We start from the raw sequence: 12715 nt of genomic DNA, 5'->3' as shown, positions 1-12715 counted from the left end.
GAGATTATAATGTAGCAATAGTCAAATGTAGTATGTATCAGTGAACTAAGCCTTTTTCCCCCACATTTATATACTTCCTTTATAAAATAATTTTACATGATATTTAATGAAAAACCAAATAACTTAAAATTTGAAGGTAATTTAATTTTAATTATATTAAGGATCAACTGTAAAAATGTATCATGAGATCTTATGAATAATGCTATCTATAAAAAATATTGTAATCTGTTGTATTTTAGACAAGTTTGCTATCAGAAAGAATTCCTACTCCAGTAAAGGGTTCGGATTCTGTTTCTTCAGTAAGCCAGGAATCCCAAAACATGTAAGCACAATTGACTAAACTTATCTGTTTCTCTACATTTGCTGAAATAATTTAAATGAGAATGTAATTGAATGGTGTAGCAAAAATACACCTGAAACTAATATTACACCGTATGTTAATTCACTGGGATTGAAATAAAAACTTTTAAAAAAGAAAATACAGGAAGGAAACTGTATACATATAGGATTAGGGAAAATTACATCTAGGGGGAGCTTTAGAGATCATGTCATACTTTTACCTTAAATCTAACATTATTTATTATACTTGCTTTATCCTGTGTTTACATTTGGGGTTAAGAAATTGGATCTGTTGTAATGTTTACCGAAAATGTGGAGAATTATCAAATACTAGATTTGGAAAGCTAACTAGGGATTTCCTGTAGGAATAAAGTGTTTTCAAATGCCAATGAAGTCTATTTATATTTAAATTATGATTTTTCAAAATGTGTGGGAATGCATTTTAATTAGATTTTGGCATTGGAAAATAATTAAAATCAGTATTTACACTGGTTTTTAATTTAGACGTCTCCATGTTTTTTCACAAATACCAATAGGACATGGAGTCAGATTAATGAGAAAAAAACATTTTTTAAAAATTAAGTTCTGGTGACTTATGTACTGGAATTCTCTTCTTAGTTGTTGGCATACTCTAAATAGATAATAGAACTTCATGGGATATTCTTAAGAAAAACTTAAAAATCAACATTTCAGGTAGACATAGTTTAAAGAAGTCAAACAAAAAGCCTTTTTCATTTCCTTAACAGTGTAATGGTTCAAAACATAGTTAATTCTTCTCTAAAAATCAGCTAAATTTTTTTTCTGATAGTTGTCATAAACTTAAATCCATTGCCATTGTGTGTGTGTGTACGTGTGTGTATGAGAGAGGAGGGGAGAACATTTATGCAATTTTTGAGGTAATTTTTAGATCTGTTTTCTTTTCTTTTTTTTTTTTTTAAAGATTTTATTTATTTATTTGAGAGAGAGAGAATGAGAGACAAAGAGCACGAGAGGGAAGAGGGCAGAGGGGGAAGCAGACCCCCCTGCTGAGCAGGGAGCCCGATTTGGGACTCAATCCCGGGACTCCAGGATCATGACCTGAGCTGAAGGCAGTCGCTTAACCAACTGAGCCACCCAGGCGCCCATAGATCTGTTTTCTTTTCTTTTAAAGATTTTATTTATTTATTTGAGAGAGAGGGGGAGCACAGAGCAGGGGTGGGTGGGATGGGGGCGGCAGAGGGAGAAGCAGACTCCCTGCTAAGCAGGGAGCCTGATGTGGGCTCCATCACAAGACCCTGAGACCATGATCTGAGCCTAAGGCAGCCGCTTAACCGACTGAGCCACCCAGGCACCCCTAGATCTGTTTTCTTTGAGATCTTTGTGATTTGTCATTTTTCATTTCATTCATGCATTCATTTTCTAATTCATTCAGCTATATATTGGACCAAGTGCTTTGACTTCTTAGGATACCTGTATGCCTTAAAGGAGCTTATTGTGTCCTGTAGAATACAAATAAATACAATGTGGCAGCATAGTATGCTAAATTATATGATGGGGCCATGTGGGGTCCATTGGGAGGCAACTTATGGGGGAATCTTTCCATAAGAAGTTGTTAAGCTAAGTTAAAGATAATATATGTTAATTGACTAAAAACTAAACATTATTTCAGATGGAAGAAATGGTCAATAGGCTAGAAGAGGGAACATGATTAATGTAGTTAATACATTTTACTTTGAGTAATATTTTTAGATTCTAAAATTAGAGTGTGAAGGAGCTAATAAATTATATGCCATTCCTTCCCTCCTGAATTGTGAACCAAGTAATAGTGATAAAGAAGTCAAACAAATTAAAACACTGAATAACACAGGCTTCCTAAGATCTCAAGAATTAGATTTACCCTTCTATCACAATTGGCAGTGGACAGCCTTAGGCTTCCCTCTAATGTGTAGAGGAAGCAGAATGTGTGCTTCCTACAGGTAGGTGGATCACAAACAAGTAGGCTGAGAGAGAGGCATTGCTAGCTAGGCATGCTTAGGTCATTCTCCAAATCGCCAGAGTCCCTTCTTCCATGGGAGGAGTAAGTGATTAGGTGGGGAGGGGCAAGCAGTGTTAAACTGGGGAATGTGCTCCATGTGGAAACTTGTTTCTGGGGGAGAAGGAGGTTCCCTCAACATGACATTAATGTCTTAGAAACAAAAGATTTAATAGAGTTTTTGATAATATAGAGTCAGAACTGTTGATTTCATTTTCATCATCAAAATTAAATTAGCACTTAGAGTTGAATGTCTTTTGTTCTTTTGTGTTAATTGAGAAGTTGGTGTGAGATAGACATTATTTGTTGCTTCATAATTTGGTAAAACTTGAGTGTAAAACCATCAGGGTCGGTTAACTAAACATATCCTAATGGCAGTACATAGCAGATTCCTAATATGTTTCTTTTCCTTTTTTTTTTTTTTTAAAATTCCAGTATAATTAACATACAGTGAGTGTTATATTAGTTTCAGGTGTACAGTATAGTGATTTAACAATTCCATACATTACTCAGTGCTCATCATGATAAGCGTACTCTTAAACCCCTTCACCTGTTTTCACCCATCCCCCCATCTGCCTCCCCTCTGGTAACCATCTGTTTGTTCTCTATAGTTGAGTCTGTTTTTTGGTTTGTCTTTTTTTTTTTTTTTGGTTCATTTGTTTTGTTTCTTAAATTCCACATATGAGTGAAATTACATGGTATTTGTCTGTTTCCAGCTGACGTATTTCACTTAGCATTATACTTTGTAGCTCCATCCATGTTATTGCCAATAGCATGATTTCATTCTCTTTTATGGCTAAGTACTATTCCATCATGTGTGTGTGTGTGTGTGTGTGTGTGTATGCGCGCATGTATATATATATGCACACATATATACATACCACCTCTTGTTCATTCATTTAATGATGGACACTTTGGCTGCTTCCATGTTTGGCTATTGTAAATAATGCTGCAATAAACATAGGGGTACATATCTTTTTAAATTAGTGTTTTCGCGTTTTTTGGGTAAATACCCAGTAGTGGAATTACTGGATCATATGGTAGATCTATTCTTAAGTTTTTGAGGAACCTCCAAAGTGTTTTCCTTAGTGGCTGCACCAGTTCGTGTTCCCACCAACAGTGAACAAGGGTTCCTTTTTTTTCTCCACATCCTTGCCAACACTTGCTATTTTTTTGTGTTTTTCATTTGAGCCATTATAAAGGTGTGAGGTGATATCTCATTGTGGTTTTGATTTGCATTTCCCTGATGACTGATGTTGAACATCTCTTCATGTGTCTGTTAGCCCTCTGTATGTCTTCTTTTATGAAATGTCTATTCTCGTTATCTTCTGCCCATTTTTTAATTGGAATATTTTTTTGGAGGGTATTGAGTTGTATAAATTCTTTTTTTTTTTTTTAAGATTTTATTTATTTATTCATGAGAGACAGAGAGAGAGAGAGAGGCAGAGGGAGAAGCAGTCTCCCAAGGAGCAGAGAGCCCGATGCGGGACTCGATCCCAGGACTCTGGGATCATGACCCGAGCCGAAGGCAGACGCTTAACCATCTGAGCCACCCAGGCGCCCCGAGTTGTATAAGTTCTTTATGTATTTTGGATACTAACCCTTTATCAGATATACCATTTGCAAATATCTTCTCCCTTTCCTGATACCTTTCTTGAATCAGTGAATAAATTAATAACACTTCTCCTACCTCTAGACACTAGTCTCTAAATAATGACACCAACAGTAAGACTGATATGATAAAGGTAAAATTAAAAGTAAGTTGCTAAAAGTCTTATTTTTGAGCCTTTGACAGACTAATGTTAGGTATTTTGATCTTATATTTTCCGATAACATATGTTAGAGATTTCCCCTCCATCCTTCCATTTATTGATGTTTACTACAGAGAAGATAGAAGTATTTATGTAGTCATCATAGGGGATTGGTGTCTTTTAACCATTTTTTTTTTTAAAGATTTTATTTATTTATTCATGAGAGACAGAGAGAGAGAGAGAGAGAGGCAGAGGGAGAAGCAGGCTCCCAAGGAGCAGGAAGCCCGATGCGGGACTCGATCCCAGGACCCTGAGATCATGACCTGAGCTGAAGGCAGACGCTTAACCATCTGAGCCACCCAGGCGCCCGGGGATTGGTGTCTTTTAAATCTAGACTTTGAATTGCAATCTCAACTCAAATTTCTACCATGCTGGTTTGGTTGATTAATTGTGATGACAAGCTATGTGGGATCATCATTAGGGTGACCATAGAGAAGAATATAATCAGAGGGACAACAAGGTGCCCAATCCGCCCCAACCAATCAAGGGGCCTTTAGAAAACTAGAGGGTGAAGTAAAGTTGGGGGTGGGGGGAGTCTTTAATCTGTAAAACTCAGCCTATGATCTCAAAGAAATAAACACCTAAAACTCAATTTCCATGAAAGTGTCTAACCCTCCATAATATCTAACCATTCAAAGAATGGAGTTCTCATAAGCTGACAAAACCATGTATTCTTTGCCATTGCCCTTATCCCAGCACCAGTAAACAATTCAAAGGCTTGGATTTTCCATTTTGAAATAGTATCTTCTCTATAATGGAAAGAGAATTAAATGCTAAGATCATGGCAGAAAAAAATAAATTATGTCAATTCTCTGTAATTTTTGAGAATGGGATGCAACCTAGTTTTTTTGCCTGTGTTGTTTTATTTCAGGGGTGGGAGTCAAGGTAAACTTTAAAATGCTCTTTCTTTAATGGCTAATGGTTATTCAGGTTTTTTATTTGTGTTTCAGATATTTGATTATGTTTTTTAAAAATACTACATTTTTTAATCTAAACATACACATTTTTGTTGACTTGTTCAAGGTATTCTTGTATGATTAAAGAAATTCTTTAGCTGTAATTATTTTTAGAGTCTTAGTATTTTTTGGCCGTTGTCCCCCCGTTAACTACTTTATTGCATTAGTTTATGCAAAGACCAGGTTTTGGTTTTGCTAATGCTCTTTTCATCTCTCTCCCTCTCCTTTTCATTGTCTCTCCTTTCCTCATTCTGTAGTACAGGAAAGTAAATGAAAAGGGAAATGAGAATGGATGGTGAGAGAAGCAATCTACATCAGCCATACTAATTTTAATACATTTTTATATGTAGCACTTTCATATTAAGCTCTTTTAAATATTTTAAGAACTTTCTATTTTGATTTTACTCTTTAATCCATGAAATATTTGCAGTACACTTGTTTTCAAACAGTTATTTTTACTACTATCTTTTTTTAAACTGTTGACTGATAATTAATTTATATTTTTAGAGAACCTGGATAGAATGGTATGTATCCTTTTATGTTGGTTGAGATTTTGTGATGTAGTACAGGGTCAGTTAAACCCATAATCTGCCTTTGCTTGAAAAACCTTACTTTGTGTTCTTTATTGGAAGCTCCTAATTTTTCTTTTCAGTCAGTTATTCAATTTGTAGACATTTATTATTTTTGCCATTCATTGAAACTTGTAGCCTATTCTTTCTCATAGGCTCACCTTTTCCCCCACTAATGAAGTATATGTTTAAGTTTCCAAATAGTTTTCCTTTAATTATTGTTTAAGGATTTGAGAGTAGTTAATGGATACTCTCTTTCTATCTGAAAATGACTGTTTTCCCTCCAACCCACAAACCCACCCCTCAATGTATCTGTTCTCTCCATCCCCTCCCCACCCCCGTCTCACCCTCACTTTTTTTTTTTTAAGATTTTATTGAGAGAGAGAGAGAGAGAGAAAGAGAGGGAGAGAGAGAAAAGGGGCAGAGGGAAAGGGAGAGAGTGATCCCAGGCTGACTCCATGTTGAGCTTGGAGCTGGACACAGGGCTCAATCCCATGATCCTGAGTTCATGACCTGAGCTGAAATCAAGAGTCCGACGCTTAACTGATTGAGCCATCCAGGTGCCCCTCACCCTCACTGTTAAGGGTACTTGATAGTTTCTCTGGGTATAAAAGTTTTGATAGGTAATTATTTCTCATCAGTATTTCAAGCTATTACTCCATTTTCTTCTGGAATAAGTAGTAACTGATGAATCTGTTAATATAATCACCTTTCTCTTATAGGTCATATATTTTGTCTCTCATAGCTTATGATTTAGTTGTGTTGGGTTTTTGTTGTTGTTGTTGTTTTTTTTTTGGACTGGTGTCTTTCCTCAAATCTAGAAAAATTTTATTATCTTTTTAAATATTCCTTTCCTTCTCTTTTACTGCTTTTATTTGATGTATGTTGAGACCTTTCAGTATGTGTTCTGTGTCTCATCTGTTAAACATTTATTTCTTATCTGCTATCCAATCAATCTTTGTATGTGTTTAAGTGGCTATGTTTTTTTATTTCCAAAATTTCCAGTGGTTCTTTTTAAAAAATGTTACCTGTTTTTATTTACCCTTTGCTTTTTGCTTCAGTTTTAATAGAAAAATTTTAAAAACTTCCTTTCAGTATCATAAATTTATTTTAGTCATGATTTCTGAAAATTATTACAGCTGGAATGGATTCATTTGATAAGTTTGATTCTGCTATCTCTTCGCTTTAGATATCATTTAAAGTTTGGGAGTTCATTTTTGAGAGATTTTTTTGTTTGTTTCCTTCCCTACTCTTCTCCCTCTTCCCTTACTGTTTCTCCCTACTTACGTTTTTATGTTCATTTCTTCATGTCCAGTTTTATGGTTTTTCTCTTTATGGTCATGTTTTAAATAGATATTGTATTGGCATTTTGAGGCTTCTGTCAGTGATGATGCAGATATCACAGATACAACTGAAGAACTAGAAAATAAATTGATCATATGCTCATTTCTAGAAATGAGTATCTGTCTGTGTCTTCCTGTTGCCCTAGGCTTATGGCTTGTCAAAGTCCCACTTTTAGAGCCTGTGTTATACATATGTAAGTATTTTGTTATATGTGATATTTCTTTAAATATATAAATTTTATTTTAATTCAGTTAAATATATATTATTTTTTTTAGTCTTACCCAGTCCTAGGTCTAAAGCAGTGAGCCTAACACTGGTCTTGTGTCTCATATGTAATTCCGTTAGTCATTTATATCCTACTGGAACTAAATTTGGTTTCCATTGTCTCCGTTTACCTTAAAAGTAGAGTTCCATTTTTTTGTATTTCTGTTCTCTGCCCATGGTGGAATTTGTTATTTAAACATGGTTATATCTTTGGCCATTGCTTTGTGATTGGCACAGAGGATATGTGTCAAAATATGTACTAATGATTCTTGTTTTGATTAGAAAAGTCCTGGATTTCAAATTTCTTTACAGTTCTTTTCAAAACAGACTCTGACACTTCCTAATTGGGGAGGGGAATGGCACACATCTCCATACTCACAGTTTCACTATACATGTAGATACTGGTTTTTGGCCTACTTTTATATCCAGTTTCTTTCCAGACAACTAGGACTATCCAGTAGGTAGTACATTTTCTCCTTTTGGTACTTCCGAATGAAGTGCTCATATCCCCTCCTACATTTCCATGTGTCCAGCTCTGACTCTCCTATTAATTGTGTCTTCTGAATGTTTCAGACTTTTTCTCTGAAGAATGTTAGTGGCCTTCCTTTTAAAAGTGTTTTGAGGAAAAAAATATCATTCTCCAAAAGTAAAATTAAAAACCTATGAAAATAAAGATACTGTACCTGATATGCTTTAGAAAGTTGGAAGACAGATACTCTGTAATGAAAAGAAAGTATAGAAATAATGGAGATTTGGGACTTGGGGACTCCAGGCCCAGCAGAATTATGGTAGAAGAGAATGAAATTAAAGCAAAGATGAGAGAACCTAGATGTAATAAAAATGCTGACACCTATAGTTAATATTTGATTAAAGTTAAAATTATTGGGTTAGAAAATATAATAATAAAAACTCAATATCAAAGAAACCATACTTTTTATCTTATTTTTTAAACTGAATACATAGCCATCAATATGTACTCTATAAGTTTACTAGCAGTATTAAGCTGAAATATTTTCTTTTCAGTTTTGAATGTAATAAAGAAATGCATACCTTTCTTTTTACCTGTTTCAGTATGGCTTGGGAAGAGAATTTGTTAGATGATTTACTAAATTTTGCTGCCACTCCCAAAGGACTACTGTTTCTTCAAAGAACAGGTGCCATCAACGAATGTGTGATGTTTATGTTCAATCGATATGCAAAAAAATTACAGGTATGAATTACCATCTGCTGCAGGCAAAAAGAATTTTTGTTGCTGTAAAAGCCATTAAGAACATCATTCTGTCTTCTCTGCGTGAAGAGGTTATTAAACCTCAATTAAAAAGCCATATAGCATTGTAATATTTAACTTGATATTTTTTCAGGAAAGCATTAGAGTTGATGTTTCTATCTATGCATATGTTTACAGGATGGGAAGCAACCAGATGGAATTGAAAAATATAGTTAACCATCCAGATGTGTTATAAATATAATAAACATCTGGTTACACTAAAACTGGGTGGAATTTCAGGAGGGGGAGAAACCTCATTGGGTCTAAATGTACATGTTAATACGAATTTAGTCCTCACAGTAAAAAATATTTGTAGAGGGATTTTACTGATACTGTTAAATAAAATATAGAGTATAATTTAGTCCTTTCTCAGATGTTCAGTGAGATATGTTCAATGAGGTATGTTCAATGAGGTATATTCAGCTTTTTGGTGTGATAGTATAAACATCTCTGAACTTCTTGGCTTTTTAGGATCATATGTATGCTTTTTAAAAAAATTTTTTTTTTTTTTTAGGATTTATTTATTTATTTGAGAGAGCGAGAATGAGAGAGAGAGAGAGAGTACATGAGAGGGGGGAGGGTTAGAGGGAGAAGCAGGCTCCTCGCTGAGCAGGGAGCCCAATGCGGGACTCGATCCAGGGACTCCAGGATCGTGACCTGAGCCGAAGGCAGTCGCTTAACCAACTGAGCCACCCAGGCGCCCCCATATGTATGCTTAAAAGTGTCTTCTTTGTTTCTGGCATCTGTTGTATATTGATGTTACTAGGTTACCAGGTTGTAAATACCTTTTTATTTGTTCTTCAGTTCTAACTTCCTGCTTTTGCCTAAGCCTGTAGAAACACAAAAACTTTTTTTTTTTTTTTTAGTTTTTGCCTTTGAAGAGTAAGTAGTTTATGAGGGAGGGCCATGACCAACAAATAAAACATATGAACATTAGTTCATGGGTTTATGATATTAGGTTTGTATGTGCAGATATGTTTTTATTGTTCTTATTTAAATGGATCTCAAGTATAGAGAACTTAGTTATTTACACGCCTCAGTTTATGGCATACTGTAAGATGTCTGTCTTGATTAATTTTATTCCCCTTTCATTTCTGATTCACAGTTCCATTTCACCTGGCATGCATCCCTCTACCCCAGGCTTCCATACTAATGTGTTTAATATGTGTAATATCCTGGGATGTGTATACTTCGTGTTGAATATTGTCTTAGTCCATTTAGGCTATTAAAATACCATAGATGGGGTGGTTTATAAACAGCAGAAATTTATTGCTCACAGTTCTGGAGGCTGGAAGTCCATGATCAGGGTGCTAGTGTGGTCAGGGGAGGGCCCTCTTCTGGTCATAGATGTCTCATTATGTTCTCACATGGATAAGGGCTAGGGAGCTCTTTGGGATCTTTTTTGTAAGAGTACTAATCCCATTCTTGGGTACTCTCCACCTCATGATCTAATCAAGGTCCCACTTACTGCATCACCTTTGGGGATTAGGATTTCAACATATGAATTGTGAAGGGACACAAACATTCAGACTATAGTAAATAAAGTTTCTTGGGAGTTTTAAGTTTACATAAATGAATTTGTCATTTTAATATGGATTTCTCTGCTGCTGAGTTTGAATCTCCTTGTGTACTTAATTAACCATTTGGGTTTTTATTTTTTTTACATTTTTGAAAATATTCAAGCAATTCAAAGACATTTTTCTTTCTCATCAGATGCTTGAGACTATGCATACATAACTTTTGCTACTGTGATAATATATCTAGGACTAGATGTCATTGTTTTAACATTTATGAATATGAAAAAAATCTAGTCTTTCTTTGTACCACACTGGTGGTTATAATAGAAGATACTGTTCCCTGTTCTCAGTAACTCACAACCTTATAATATGATACAATACTTTAATGGTGCTTTATGTTATTGAGGACTTTTTTGGAAAATTTAGATTCTCTGGTGTCTTGTAAGAAAGCCACTAGGCCATTTCCTTAATTTTGCTGAAGAGAAAGTAGAGACCCAGGCTTGTTAAATGATCTGTGAATGCTCACACACCTAGTTACTGAAAGCAGTAAGACTAGAGCTCAAATTTGTCTTTAACAGTGTTCCTGAAAGCTAACTCTTAGTTTAATAAAGGATCTCTGACTTCTCTGAAGTTTTTCTTTGCCTCTTCCTTTTCAGTACTTAACGTGAATTTGGGAGGCTCCTGTGGCTGCTAGTATCAAAATCAGCAGGGTCAATGGGGATGACTGATGAGTAAGGTGTTTTTTCAGTTATTATGGAAGAGGGCAAGCCAGGAAAAAGACATTCATATTTCTGTACCTCTGTGTCATCTAACTACAGAACTAATGTATGATAAATTAAGGAAAGTGGAAAATACGAGTAATAAAATTAGAAAAGGAAGGCAAACTTATGAAGACATGAATAGCAGAAAATTGAAGAAATCTAATTCCCATGGTCTTTTAGTTCCTTTCTACTTTTTTTTTGCCCTCAAAACTGAATGTACAGTTGTATTTTTAAAATTTGATTAAAACAGATCCTTTTAGTGAAATGTCAAAAAAATATAAATTGTAAATGGTTAGCTTTGTTTAGAAATCAACCATTATTAGCCAACCTGGCCATAACTAAGATCTGAAGAGGAATATTTTTTTAATGTCTATTATTTCCTTATTCTGTTTTCTGCCAAGAGTGATACTTTTGTACTTACTTACCATGAATATATGTATAATACTCTCTTTGTGACATAACAAATTATCCAGGGTCTTCTACAACACTGATTAGAAACCTGTGTGTTAATGAGGATTCTTTGTGTGTGTTATATATATATATATATATATATATATATATATTACATATATATAAAATATATGTAATATAATTACCTTAGGGAAAAAAATCACATTTCCTCTAAAAATAATTACCATTGAGAAGATACTATTTTTTAAAGTTTTTTGATTATTTACAAGTATATTTCAACTGGTAGTCAATACAGATTTATTAATGAGGAAATTTATTATTGAAGAACTAACCTAAGGAATAAAATAATAAAAGTTAAAGTTGGAAGGCATGCTAATCTTCATCTGGTTAAAGTCCCTTATTTTATGTATGAAGAGACTTAGAACTAGAGAGAGAAGTGACTTGTTCAAGGCGAAAAGCTACTTAATTTTAAGGCTGGGGCCAGAACCTATATCTGAAATAAGATTGTCAAAAATATTAACTCATTGTTAGGGTGTCTGAGTTTGTTTTGCTGCTCATTATCTTTACCTGAAAGAATGTCTAGTATTCTAAGAAGAAGAATCAGTAACTCTGCATGTAACGTGTAAATAAAATGTTATCTTTTTACGTTTTCCTGCTTTTCATTGTTCCTTACTTACGTTGTTAGATCAGCAGGCATAAAAAGTTTGGCTGTGGAGTTTTGGTAGCACAAGTGGCGTCAACAGCAGCAGGTGCAATAGCACTACAAAGTTCAGGTGAGTTTTTCCTTTTAATTAAAATTCTCATTATTTTAAATAAAATGAACGAGCCAATAGAAAATTTAACTGGCATGATCAGCTCTCAGGATGTTTATTTTAGAAAAGTTAGTAAGGCCTAGCTTTTCCCAAGTTAGGAAAAGTTAGGCCTTAGGTAAGGGAAAGTTATGGGGTTTCCTTTTATTTTTTTTCTTCCATGAAATTGCAATGGATTTTTTTTTTCCCTTGAAAGATATATATACACACATCCTTGTTCTCTTTTCTGAGAACAATGGAACATAAATTAAACTGAGAAGTACTTGATCTTTAGGAAATTGTCTTCATCTTATAAATCAAAAGGATATCATCCTTTCAGTACAACTGAATCTTACAGGATTTCTTTCTTTCTCTCTTTTTCTTTTTGAATCTTCTAGGATTTCTTAATGCTCAGTTTTAGTGGCCTGTATATGCTTCAGAATTTACAACCACAATAGTTAGCATACATACATACATCCCATTTCCTTATTCTCCTTCTTCCTTTTTTGCTTCTTGAAAGCTTCCCTCTTACCACTTAGCTTTCACCACTGTCTTTGCAGTCAGCATGTATTAACTACTATGGATTGGATTTTTAAGAAGTTTAAACATCACTGACTTAATATATCTTAAGGTTATCTGAACCCTGAACCAGAGACAAGCCATACCTCTAACAGAGA

General features: G+C 34.4%; 1 protein-coding gene across 6 annotated transcripts in view; it reads left to right on the top strand.

Annotated features, from left to right (window-relative positions):
• TBC1D32 (TBC1 domain family member 32) overlaps positions 1–12715 on the top strand; it is a 201498-nt gene that overhangs the window by 62848 nt on the left and 125935 nt on the right. For 5 of the 6 annotated variants that reach the window (XM_064598061.1, XM_064598056.1, XM_064598055.1 and 2 more), the window contains 3 exons: positions 240–322; positions 8366–8504; positions 11936–12023. In XM_064598061.1, the coding sequence (XP_064454131.1) occupies positions 240–322; positions 8366–8504; positions 11936–12023 (310 nt within the window). The remainder of the gene's footprint in view (positions 1–239; positions 323–8365; positions 8505–11935; positions 12024–12715) is intronic. The other variant, XM_064598058.1, reaches the window with a different exon arrangement.

This window comes from Mirounga angustirostris, unplaced genomic scaffold (assembly GCF_029215605.1).
Source record: "Mirounga angustirostris isolate CCGP_5_RB_7025 unplaced genomic scaffold, mMirAng1.0.hap1 SCAF_8, whole genome shotgun sequence".
Classification (NCBI taxonomy): Eukaryota; Metazoa; Chordata; class Mammalia; order Carnivora; family Phocidae; genus Mirounga; species Mirounga angustirostris.
The sequence above is the reverse complement of the archived record's forward strand: the minus strand, read 5'-3'. Positions and strand labels throughout refer to the sequence as shown.